This window comes from Tauraco erythrolophus, chromosome 20 (assembly GCF_009769465.1).
Source record: "Tauraco erythrolophus isolate bTauEry1 chromosome 20, bTauEry1.pri, whole genome shotgun sequence".
Classification (NCBI taxonomy): domain Eukaryota; kingdom Metazoa; phylum Chordata; class Aves; order Musophagiformes; family Musophagidae; genus Tauraco; species Tauraco erythrolophus.
The window spans coordinates 11,628,837-11,641,889 of NC_141484.1; the positions used below are offsets into that span (position 1 = coordinate 11,628,837).

General features: G+C 53.6%; 1 protein-coding gene across 1 annotated transcript in view; it reads left to right on the forward strand.

Moving 5' to 3' along the window:
• Nucleotides 1-13,053, forward strand: part of PIK3R5 (phosphoinositide-3-kinase regulatory subunit 5) — a 62,782-nt gene that overhangs the window by 35,428 nt on the left and 14,301 nt on the right. Inside the window, exons 3-5 of the mRNA XM_086624112.1 lie at nt 9,731-9,831; nt 11,212-11,280; nt 12,040-12,178. Coding sequence (XP_086480238.1) covers nt 9,731-9,831; nt 11,212-11,280; nt 12,040-12,178 — 309 coding nt within the window. The remainder of the gene's footprint in view (nt 1-9,730; nt 9,832-11,211; nt 11,281-12,039; nt 12,179-13,053) is intronic.

The window sequence follows — 13,053 nt, forward strand, 5'->3', positions numbered from 1 at the left end:
GATATTGTTATCAGCTTTGTTTAAACCTAGATCAGATACCATGGTGGCCATAAAGACAAGACCTATGTTCAGAGGGCTGCGAAGGGATTTGGGATGACGGTGGTGAGGGCAGAGCAGCAATGAGCAGAAGTAATTTTTGAATGTCATTTTGACCTTTCTTCCTCGTACTTGCACTTATGGGCCATGATTAAATCACTCCCAAATCCTCTTGCGAATTAAAGAAATTAAAGTAATGTGGGGAGCTGTGAAATTCGGATTTCCTTTTGTCCATGCAGTTCTTTCAACCCCCTCTGCTTTTTCGTTTACCTCTAAGTCAAGAAAGAGATGCAGGCAGTATCCTACCTGCTGCCAGATACTCGAGTGATCCCTCTCGCCGTGCCCGTTTACCTCACACCCACCAGCGTGATGTCAGCTCCCTGTGCTGTAGCATCACCTTGGCTCTTGGTTCACCCAGCTACGACCAGGACTCCTGGGTCCTTTTGGTCTCCCCACCTTCTGGGAAAGAGGTCCTGAAGCGTGAACCTACATTCCTGGTTCCTGGAAGCGCGACCTCGCGTTTGGCACCGTTACAGCGCGTGTCCAAAGGAGCCCATCTCGCCAGGCGATTCATTGTGTGCTGCATAACTCACCTCTTCCTGCAATTATAATCAATCAATTCCTGTGTCACTCACAAACTCTGCCCTTCTCTAATCCCAGCCCCTCAGCGCTGCTCTTTGTGTTGGGGTAGCCTTTAAAAAACGACTTCATAATTTTTCTGGCTCATTAGCAAAGACAAAATTGGATGGGGCAGGGGTCGGGCGGTGGAAGCGGTTGCGCTGCCCAGTGATTCCTGGTTTCGAAGGATTTCCCCCCCATCTCTCTGCCTGTTGGCTTTCAGTCCTCTTCATGTGGCTTTTGAGGGGTTTGGCAGAACGACCTGGCACTCCTGGGAGAATCTCAGCCATTTCACACATCAGAAAGTTCCCTTTCATCAGAAGCGTTTGGGCCGTTGCCAAAAACATCTTCAGCATGACTGGCGAGCCCCGTTTCTGCAGTTGTTGGTGGACGCGGCATTAACAGCTCCGCTGTGCCCTGGGTACCGCGGCCGGACAGTCCCCGGAGCAGTGCTCCTTGGCCAACACCTTCAGTGCTCTTCCATGTGGGCTGTCCAGCCCTGCTGATTTTTAGCATGTTTGCTTTGAAGAGCTGCTGTTTCACATCCTACCCCCTTGCAGTCGGAGTAGGAAGTACTTCGTTATTGCAGTAACATGCATGATTTAGCCCAGAAAGCCAACCGTGTCCTGGGCTGCATCCAAAGCAGCGTGGGCAGCAGGGCAAGGGAGGGGATTCTGCCCCTCTGCTCTGCTCTCGTGGGAACCCCCCCCACAGTACTGCACTCAGCTCTGGAGTCCCCAACACAAGAAGGACGTGGAGCTGTTGGAGCAGGTCCAGAGGAGGCCACCAAGATGATCCAAGGGCTGGAGCACCTCTGCTATGGAGACAGGCTGAGAGAGTTGGGATTGTTCAGCCTGGAGAAGAGAAAGGAGAAGACCTTCCAGCAGCCTTCCAGTACCTAAAGGGTACAAGAAAGCTGGAGAGGGGCTTTGACAAGGGCATGTCATGATAGGACAAGGGACAATGGCTTTAAACTGAAAGAGGGGAGATTTCCATGAGATCTAAGTAAGGAATTCTTCCCTCTGAGAGTGGTGAGGCACTGGAACAGGTTCAGAGAAGTTGTGGCTGCCCCATCCCTGGAAGTGTTCAAGGCCAGGTTGGATGAGGCTTTGAGCAACCTGCTGTAGCAGAAGGTGTCCCTGCCCATGGCAGGTGGGTTGGAACTAGATGATCTTGAAGGTCCCTTCCAACCCAAACCATTCTGTGTTTATGTGATTAAGAGAGAATAGAGCATAATGCACAGATATACCTTCAGCCCTTAACAGCGTATCCTATTTCTTTTCAAAAGAGCAAAAATGTTTTCACATTCTTCTGCCTTCCCCAGGTTACAAGCGGCAGTTGAGTTATTGCTGTCCTATGTCGGATCCAGGCTGTTATTTATGGCAGGGCTCTGTTCCTCATATAGTCAAGGAATCCCTCCATCTTGTTCCTAACTGTGCGGTAGCCTTCTCCTTTCTTGTTTTTAACTTCTTATATCACTTCTGTTTCCTAATTTATTTACTTTCCTCTCCTTTTTACCATTTCCCTATCCCAAAATAACACGCACCACGTCACAGCTTTTTGGGCTGAGGCCTCAGTGGAATCTTGTCCAGTTTAAAATTATTTAGCGCTTAATTAAAATTATTTGATGCTTTATTTTTACATGATAATTTTACAGGAGGTTGCTCCAGAGGGGGTGAGTAATTGCTTCCGATGCGTCGTTTCCCTCCCACTGCATTAGTGATTGAATAGCTGAGGTCCATGAAGTCAGCAAAGGAGAAGTGAGAGTGCTTTGGCCATCACTGATTTATACCCTGGATGATCCCTTGGATGACTCTGGGGTCTAAACAGAAAATCTTTCCTCAACTGCAGCGTTTCTTGGAGGAACCAAATTAAAATTAATCATCTCTGACTCACAAAAAACCCTGTTAGAGAAGTGCTAGGAAAGACAACCTCCTTTTCCTCGTGGAGACCCTCTTCAGAGAATTTGCCTTCCTCTGTGTCTCTGGAGAGAGATGAGAGTCAAATCAGAGCCTGCTAGAAGGAAAAAATTATTTTATTTCTTGCTGATGAGCAGTGAAATGGGGAACCTTTGAAGGACAGTGCTGGGTCTGTGTGCTGGTGGTGCTGGGGAGGCTGTACTGGGGAGTCAGAGGTGTGAGAAGGGCTGGAGGGTGGTGATGGGTGGGGAGTCTGTAGGACAGCCCACTGCCAGGAAGGTCCCAGGGATGGGAAGGAGCTGTTGTCTCTGCACACAAGTCAGAGAGGATGAAGGATGCTGGTGAGGGAGGATGGATGAAGGCCACTGGTGGGCCAGAGGAGGAGAGGAGTCTTCAATGATACATCTTGCCTAGGGAGTTCAGTCTACTCAGCTCTAACAAAGGGAAGCTTAAGGTCCTGCTCGATTGCAGCGTCTAAATACCCCCGTGGGGAATGAACAGAAGTCTGGGGATCATAGAATGATCGAATCGTTTGGGTTGGAAGGGACCTCAAAGATCATCTAGTTCCAACCCCCCTGCCATGGGCAGGGACACCTTCCGCTACAGCAGGTTGCTCCAAGCCTCATCCAACCTGGCCTGGGACCAGCTTAGTCACCAAGTAACAACATGCAATGTCTGAAATACTTCCAGCTCGTAAGTGCAGAATTAAGGTGCAATTGGTTACTAAACCTTGCAAATTTTAACTTTTGAACTGATTTTTCCAGACTTGTGGTGGGTTTTCTTGCTCAAATCCCTGCCCAGGCTAGGTGGACACGGTGGGGTGACTCCAGCCCTGGGAGGTGCCACTGCTCAGGGAGCTCTGAGCAGCTGCTGGGTGATGGGGGCTGGAGTTTGGACTCCTGCGCAGTGCGGGATGTGTCCCAAGAGGATGCTGTGGCGGTGGGGCTCGGTTGTCCCCTGCGCTTCGGGCACCTCCAACCCCCCCCTGCTTACAAAGTCACTGGGCAGTCCCTTGGAAAACCATCTTGTACTGGTGAGGGCGGAGTGGAAATGGTGGGAGCGGGTCTGGGGGAGGGAGGAAATGGAGATGTTTGCTTCTCGCCTCTCCAACCGTGTCGCTTCTGACGGCACCGGGAGCCGATGCCCAGGCCGAGCGCCGTGGGCGCAGGCAGCTCTGGCATGTGGTATTTCTGCTTGATTTCTTTTTGTTTTTTTTTTTTTTTTTTTTCTTTTTCCGCCGATGACAGTTGCCCCCCGCGAGGAGCGGCGGAGGGGAAATGTCAACCGCTGAGGTCAGGAAGGAGCCGCGCTGGGAGGAGGGCATCTCGGTGCACTTCTCAGAAAAGAAATCGCGAAGCCTCATCCTTCCGAAGCCGCCCACGGGGCTGCTGCCACCCGGCTCCCGGCACGCTGCCGGCATCTTCATCGGCATCGATAGCGATCAAAGCCCGAGCACGCGCGGCGCCCGAGCTCCCTCCCAGCGCGGGGGTCTTGGTGCAGCCTCTGCCCGGCGCCGGGTCCCCACTCGGAGGCTTTGCTGTGGGTTTTGCTCTCCCAAAGGGAGATTTTTCTTTGGATCTGTGTCGTATTGGGCTCAGTCTAAGCTGTGCTGGGATAAGCCCAGCTTAGTCCCACTTCTGCTGCGGCTCCGTGTGTCGCAGCCCCAGCGTCCCGCGGCCGCGATGTGCCCTGGGCTGCCCGTGTCGCTGGCAGATCAATCTGACTCGTTCTCCCTGTATAAATTAAAAATTAATAGTGCTGGGTCGCTGGTTTAGTGGAGCAAAAATGGATGGAAGAGCGTGAGGGCAGGGTGGATGTAAGCAGGTTTTTTTTAGCTGCGGAGCTTCCCACTGCCATGCTGGGAGGTCTCCGGTGCCTCTTGTGATAAATTCATAGGATTTAGGGGCTGGAAGGTGAACTTCTGCTTTGTGCTGCCTGCACAAGGTGCATCTTTAAAAGCTGATCTCGACACCTCCAGAGGCAGAGGTGGCTCCGCAGGTGCCACGGGGACCTTTAAGGCATTGAGCGGTTTGTGTGTGGGATTTTATTTCCCAGAGCCGAGAGGCACCTGGCTGAGCTCTGCAAACCCTGCCGTGCTACGGGTCCAGGTGAGCAAGGGGGAGCGCTTCCCCACCATCACTGGACTTTCCAGCACTCACACAACTCCAGGGAAGAGGGTGATGGGGAGCGCAGCTCCTGCTTCCAGCCACACCGGGACCATCCCTCCGCTCGCCTCGGGGGACATCCCAGGGCGTCCCCGAGCTGTGTGCTCCATGCAGGTTCGGGGCCTCCCTTGCGTCTCATAATGAGAAATGTTTTTTTGGGAATTAAAGAGCAAGTGCAAAGCCCAGGAGAAAGCCTGGTTCAAGCTTTCTGTGTGCCCTTGGTGCACATCCAACCCCGGGACAAGGAGGGTGCCTGGCAAGGGCTGGCACTGCTGGTTTTGATGTACTGGGCACAGTGGAACAAACCCAGTTTGGGCTTTGTGCTCGGTGCTGCTCTGACCCCTTGTAAAACGCCACAGGTGAGGTGTCCCTGTGATTTGTGGCCTGACCCAGCACGGTGACATGATTCACCATCGCAGCGGAGCAGCAGCGGAACATCTGCTTGAGTGCACCGGGACAGGGGAGCGGCTGCAAATAAAACTTTCTGGAGTCGGTTTCTCACCTGGCTGCAGCTTCTCCCTGGCCTGGGAATAAACCAAGTGCTGCTCTGCAGTTCATAAAAGTCCCCGGGTGCTACCGCAGCACCCAGCTGTGTCCCAGGTGGACACAGGACATCTGCAGAGGGACGGAGAGGATGCTTGCAGGTGGGTGGCTCCTTTCTGCTTGTAGTGCATTGGGAGCATCACCCTCCATGCCCAAATAATGTTTTTAGTCTGGATACAGGGGATATGGCTGCAGGGACCACTTCTGTGCCCAGGGGTTGGAAAGTGGGTGCTCATCACCTGGACTGTGTGTGGAGGGAAGGGAATTCTCACCCAGGTCCGGATCCCCTCTCCTGACTGATGCCTGGTGGTGCCGGACACTTTGCTTTGCCACGTGGTCTTTATTGTGTCCAGGATTTCCGAGCTGCGTTTTGTGCTTGAGACTATTTTTAGCAAGGATGCAGCTGGTTTGGTGTGTCTCTGGTTCACCAAATTTAGGAGCTCAGATCCTGGCAGCCTGCTGCCTCCCAGCACCATCTGGCTTAATCCCAGGGTAATCCCGGTGCCTTGCCAGGAGTTATACAGAAATTCTGCTTTGGGCGGCGTTAGTCAAACCTACCTGGCTGCATCCTTGGGCTTCAGCGCACGGTTACTGTAGGAGACCCAAAACCAGGTCAGAAGACCTCAGGTCTAAATTATATTTGTAAGACACTTCCCTGGAGCCCTGCCCTTGTCCCTGCTACCTGCTTGTCCCCCCACCCCGCTCACCATGGGTTTTGCCCCAGTTCCTCCCCAGGGAAGGAGCCCAGCACCTCTCCCTGTGCCCCAGGGTAACGCAACGAGCCGCTGCCGCCGCAATTTCCTCCTCCCTCGCTAGAAGCGAGGGGAAGGAAAGAGCCTGTGTCTTGCTGGGCTATTTGTGTTTGCGGTTACGCTCGCGCAGGAAACAGCGTTCTCCTCGTGTGGTGACGGACTCGACGGAGCTCAGCTCCGCTGCTATCGCCGAACCTGTCCCGCGTGGCCAGGCTTTGCCCAGGGCAGCCACAGTGGGGCCAGGCTCTCTTGGGTGAAGTAATCATGGAATGATAGAATGGTTTGGGTTGAAAGGGATCTTCAAGACCGTCTAGTTCCATCCCCCCTGCCATGGGCAGGGACACCTTCCACTACACCAGGTCGCTCAAAGCCTCATCCAACCTGGCCTTGAACACTTCCAGGGATGGAGCAGCCTCAGCTTCTCTGGGCAACCTGTGCCAGTGCCTCACCACCCTCACAGGGAAGAATTTCTTCCTTAGATCCAATCTAAATCTGCCCTCTTTCAGTTTAAAGCCATTGCCCCTTGTCCTGTCACTACACGCCCTTGTCCAAAGCCCCTCTCCAGCTTTCTTGTAGCCCCTTTAGGTACTGGAAGGCTGCTGGAAGGTCTCCCCAGAGCCTTCTCTTCTCCAGGCTGAACAGCCCCAACTCTCTCAGCCTGTCTCCATAGCAGAGGGGCTCCAGCCCTTGGATTATCTTGGTGGCCTCCTCTGGACCTGCTCCAACAGCTCCATGTCCTTCTGATGTTGGGGTCCCCAGAGCTGAACACAGCACTGCAGGGGGGTCTCATGAGAGCAGAGGAGAAGGGCAGAATCCCCTCCCTTGACCTTCTGGCCACGCTGTTTTGGATGCAGCCCAGGACCCAGTTGGCTTTCCCGGCTGAAGCAGGACAGGTTGTTTCGAGGCACCACGTGAGTCCAACCGCTTCTTGCCGAGGTCAGCGAAGCTCCTGGCAGCTCTGGCCTCTTCTGCTGGCTCGGTTGCTTTCTTGACTATCTCAGATGGGCTGGGGCTTTCCCTGGAGGATGCTGTGGTCTGGGATAATATTGATTTATTTGAGCAATCTGCTGGAGTCAGCCTAGGCAGAGCTGTGGCTTTGTAGCATCGCGCTGGTTTATGAAAGCAGCTCGAAGGAAAACTGGAGCATCCTCGAATTACCAGGTCACTGTGGGCGACGCCGTCGCTGACAAGTTATCATGATCTAAGGTGGCGCTCCGGGTGACAGCAAAACACACCAGGATGCCAGGAGTGCCAGAGGCAAACTAAAAGTCACAGCTGTAATGAACAGTGAGTGCGTTTGAGCTCCTTGGAAACCTTCCAGCAGGATCTTTTCTCTGCTGGAAAACATCAATTCATTGAAAGTAAAAAAAAAGTTGCATGGCAGTGGGGGGGCTGTCCCATGGGGGAAGGCTCCTGCCCTGTTCAGCTACGAGCCAGGCGTCAAACCACAGAAATAGTGTGTGTCCTGGTGAGCAAAGGCCTGTCCATGGTGGGGACACAAGTGAAGGCTATTTTTGCAACCTTAGCACCAGTCTTGGCATCGTCCTTCTCCCAGCTGGGCCATGGCAGACCTCTCCTCTGGTTTAAATTCACCTTGTTTTAACACCTAGAAGGTGCATAAAGGTATTTTTATGGCATTTACATGTCTGTATGTTTGATGAATTTGTAACCTCTGTAGCTGGGAATAATATTTGAGGGATGGACAAGGTGACCTGTAGATTTGTGATGAATACCACTGTTCCCTCTCCAGCCCGCGGCATTGTTTCTTCCTTGTTAGCTCCAATGTAACAGCCAATGTGCGTGGGTTGGTGTTTGTTATGTTTTTGTGCCACTTAATAGACGATGTGAGTGAAGAGCGGCTGAATTTATATTTATTTTTCCTCTCTGATCGTTAGCCCCACTCCCCTGCAGTGAGAGATGCTCTGTTTCTCTTGATTCTGCTTTTGGACTGATCTTGGAAGAACACCTGTGCCAGCACCCCCTGAACCGGGCCACGTGCTCTGACCGAGCTGTGTGTGATGTCTGCACCGTGTCCACTCCTGGTGAAAAAATCCCTGGCAATGTGGGATGGGAGAGATGCAAACATAGAATGATAGAATGGTTTGGGTTGGAAGGGACCTTCAAGATCACCTAGTTCCAAACCCCCTGCCATGGGCAGGGACACCTTCCCCTAGATCAGGTTGCTCAAAGCCTCATCCAACCTGGCCTTGAACACTTCTAGGGATGAGGCAGCCACAACTTCTCTGGGCAACCTGTGCCAGTGCCTCACCACCCTCAGAGGGAAGAATTTCTTCCTTAGATCTAATCGAAATCTCCCCTCTTTCAGTTCAAAGCCATTGCCCCTTGTCTTGTCACTACATGCCCTTGTCCAAAGCCCCTCTCCAGCTTTCTTGTAGCCCCTTTAGGTACTGGAAGGCTGCTGGAAGATCTCCCCGGAGCCTTCTCTTCTCCAGGCTGAACAGCCCCACCTCTCTCAGCCTGTCTCCATAGCAGAGGTGCTCCAGCCCTTGGATCATCTTTGTGGCCTTATCTGGACCTGCTCCAGCAGCTCCATGTCCTTCTGATGTTGGGGACCTCAGAGCTGAATGCAGTACTGCAGGGGTGTCTCAGGAGAGCAGAGTATGGACCCTTCTTGGATATTTGTTAGCCTATTTGCTTGAAATTTCCCTATGACTTTTCTCCACGGGGCTGTAGGCAGTGCCTGAGTCCCTGGGAGAGGGGAGGAAGAGGAGGTGCTGCTCTCTCCTTGGTCTGCAGATCCTGGTCCACTGGGAGCGCTGCCTCCTCCCCTGGGATGTGGGGCCGGGATGAATGGAGGGGCCCGGCAGCCTTCGCGCAGATCATTTTCTCTAAGGCCATCTAGGAGGTGGCCCTAACCGCCAAAGAAAGCGACGGCCTTGGGAAACACCTTGGGTCGTTGTCACCGGTCAGGTCCCAGCAGTGAGAGGCGGATGTCTGGGGATGGAGGCCAGAGGGGGATTCAATCAACTGGGGTGAAGGACCCTCTATCCTTTTGCATGGCAATTATCCTCTCTCGATCTGGCTGGTCTTCTGGTGGAGTTTTAATAGATGTAATGAAAATCAGGAGGCGCTAAGAGATGGAATGAACGTTGGGCAGGCCTAACAATGATGCTGGTGTGAGCTCTGACTGCCGTGATGCTGGTGTGTTGGTGCATCTCCAGGGTGTGGGGAAACTGGTCAGGGGGGATGCAGCATCTTCCGCTGGGAGGTTGGATGTGTGCTTGATGGGGAGCTGAATTTTGCAGGGTTTGAGTGAGTTTGTGGTTGTGATGATGAATCTGGGGCGTTTGATCCTGGGGGTGGCAGAAGAAGGGGTGGCATTAGTGGGTTTTCTGTGCTCGGGCAGACTGAAGGTGGGCATCCACCCATGCCACGCACATCCCTCTGGCCTCTGCGGAGGGCACGTGGCAGCTACCCAGCTCCCTGGGGCAGAGACATCCCACTCAGCTGAGCGTGTTGGGCTGCGTGAGCGAGAGCACGAAGGTGCTCGGGTACAACGCGATGCTGCTGAGATAAGCACCGCTTGGCAAGATTAGCTCTGTCCAGAGCGAGGGCACGAGGTTTTTTTTCCCCTCCGCCGTGGTCTGACGCAGGTGGCAAACACCTTCGCCCTCACCCTCTCCTGCGACCTTCTTGAACGGGATGGTGGGTGATGGTGGCTCTGTCTCCCCTGCAGCTGGGCTGTGCCTCAACTGCTGGAGCCTGCAGGAGCTGGTGAACCGAGACGCCGGCAACTACCTCATCCTGGTGGAGAAGATCCTCGGCAAGGCCAAGGAGGTGAGTCAGGGGGCTGCCAGAGAAGGGCTGTGGGCTTTGAGATGATGTCAGCTCTGGGACTTGCCCAGACTGGAGCTTTGCAGATGGTTTTGGGTCTGGAGCACTGGAGCTCGGGGTTGAGCGATGCTGGGTCAGCAGGTCTGAAATGCTGGTGGGAACAGCTCTGTGTGCCCTGCTGGCTTTCAGCATGTGGGAACTGCAAAGGAAACCCCCAACTCCAATCCTTACTCTTCAGGCAGTACCACAGATCCATAGGGAAGGGGTTTGATTTCCCAAAGCGCTGCTCGGCGCCGCGCAGGAGCAGCCCAGGTCGTAGGGCTGTGCGGATGGAGCCAGCCTTCCTCAGTCCTTCCTCCACCTAAGCTGGGATTCTAGTCCAAATGAGAGCAAATTGAAGGTTTCCTGTTGTTTTTGATGGAAACTTTGCCACGGCTCTGCCGGGCTTCCTGCGGGGCCAGGAGCAGAGCAGGGTTTGCACCTTGTAGCAATGCAACAGTCGGGTCAAGCACGGCAGGGAGGCGAAACGGCAGCGGGGCCGATCGTATCGGCCAGCCATGGTCCCGTCATGTGCTGGAGGAGCTCGAGGCATCATCGGTCGAGCAGGGTTGACTTGGGCTGTGGCCAGGGAGACCTCGGAGGAATCCCTTGATGTGGCAGGAAATGGTGATGTGTTTCCTAAATCCTCAGCACTGGGATTCATGTGATGGGGTAAATGCTGCCTTTCATTTTTGGGGAAAGAAAGGCTGTCTAGCTGCCAGACTACGGAGTTGATACCAGTTAAGATTAGCATAACTCAGTTTAATCCACTTTTTTTTTTTTAATGGCTGGAATTGATCTAGTTGCAGTAGCATTTTATTACATTAGGGTTTACATTAAGGGTTTATTGCTCTTCATGCTGTGCTCGTGAACAAGGGGAGACAGTGTCTGCAAGCGCATCCTCGAGCCGTCACAATGTCCCCCGGGAAATAATTCTGCTGGCTCTTCACTGGCAGAGGCTGGGACAAAACTCTGGGGTTTGCACTGTGCCGCTGGGCTGTGCTGGGCTGCCTGCTCGCCTCCCCAAACTGCCTGCTTTGAGCCGCTTTCCTAGGATTTCCTGCAACTCTGCAAGGATGGGGAGCACTGGAGGGCTGGGAGCTTGGCCAAATCCGGCTTCTTGAGGGTAACGGTGGAGCAGCAGCCTGTGCTGATCTGCCTGTCTCATCACTGGGGGTTACTGGGGCTTTAGGGGTTATTTTCCTGGGAGATACGGGAATCTGCTGGGGATGGGCGCTTGACTGTGCTGTCGGGGAGTCTCTGGGCACCTCCAAGGCTGGTTTTGAGTGATGCTCATGGCGAGGAGCCCAGCTCATCCTTTTTCCCTCGGGCTGTTTCCTACAGGTGCAGGAGAAGTGCGACTACGACCTCGTAACGCCCCTGGCTCTGCTCTTCTACTACGCGGTCCTGTGTGTAAGTCCGGAGGCTGCCGCACGCGGCTTGATCCCAGCGCCTGGGGAGACGTGGGATGCGGGGAGACACGGGGTGCTGGACCCAGCAGAGCCACGCAGGATGGTCACTGAAATCTGCTTTGATCAATTAATCTCAAAAAAAAAAATTAAAAAAAAATCCTGTCCGAATCTGGAGAGATCAAGACCAGGCAACCGCTGTGCAAGCTGAGAGCTGAAAAAAATGAACTTCAGGGGTTTTAATCTTTTTCTTTAAAGATGGGCTAATGAGAAAGGGAGACGGATGATATCTCTGTGCAGAGAAGGCGAATTTTTTTCATTACCCTTAATAGTTGTGCAAAATATATAGGCAACGCTAACGCAAAGGAGGAGCGGAGCCTTCACAGGAAATACTTTTTTTATTATTATTATTAGCACAATGCATCATTATCCCAAGGAAATCATTGCTGCCAGACCTTGCAAAAGCACAGGCTGTAACGCGATTCATCTGCATGGATCTGTGGTTGTTAAAAAGAAATTTATATAGAGACTTTGGCCCACGAGCCACAGCCAGGAGGCCGGGAGGGTGCAGAGTGGATGAAGCTGTGCCCATTGGGGATCCTTTGACCCTTCCTTGGCAGAGGACAGGGTGTCACAGGATGAAGCCCTGCTCCGATCTGCTCCTCCTCCTCCTCACTTCCAGCCTAAGCCCTTGAGTTTTTACACAGCGCTCGAGGCCCGTGTCCTCGCTCCCTTTCTAACCAGGTGTCCCCGTTCCCCACAGGCTCCCCACTTCCCACCGGACTCCGACCTGCTCCTGAAGGCCACCAGCATATACCACAGCTTCCTGACCTGGCCCGTGCCATACTGCGACATCTTCCGCGAGCTGCTCACCTTCATCAGCGATGAGCTCAAGGCCCCCGGTACGCTCTCCCACCCCGCCACGGGGATTTCGTGTGCTGCTTCCCCAAAAACACCCACTGCCATGACTGCCCCGTGTTCCTTCCAGAGGCTCCCCTGGTGTCGCTGTCTCTTGTCCCACGAATCCCTTGAGTGTGGTGTCGGCATTTACCTTGTGCATCCCACACCACAGCTGTTCCAGGAGGTGAGGATCTCTACCCTCCATCCTCCAGATAATTTTTCCTGGTGATCCAGCACAGGGATTGCTCTGGAGGAGCAGGGCAGGGTTGTGTTTGTGGCAGCTGCCTTGCGTGCAAGGTGCTGGGAGCCTCCCAGGGACTCCCAGCTCTGGACTGGTGTGAATTAGCAAAACGTGTAACTATTTCCTGGCTGCCTTTCATGCTGGTGGGTCTTTTCCGTGGCAAAGCACATGCTGGCTGCTCCCGCCCAGCCCTGGCCTTTGTTTGAGATGCTCCGTTTGAGATGCTCGGTGGTGTAACTGGGGTGACAACAGTGAGTCTATTCATCGGGATCAAGGTGGCCGGAGCCTTCGAGCTTGCCCTTGCGTGGAGATTTCCATAGGGCTGAGGGACTCCCTGGCTCTTTCTTTACAGCCAAGACACTACCTTGTGATACGGCTTTGGGCACATCTATCAGCAGCAGCAGCGCTCCTCTTAATTAAGGGCTCCTCGTAGATGTCCCGTTGTTCCCAATGGAGCAGCTCTTCCAATTATTTCTAAAAGGCCCTTTCTCCTAAGCTCCCCATCTTCTGGTGGCTCATGGAGAGCTGTTATCACACAGAACAAATTTCAGCCCTTGTTTAATCCTGCGCAGGGCCATGGCAATGCGACCGGCTCTGAGCAGGATTTGGGAGGCCTCAGATGGATACATGGGCTGT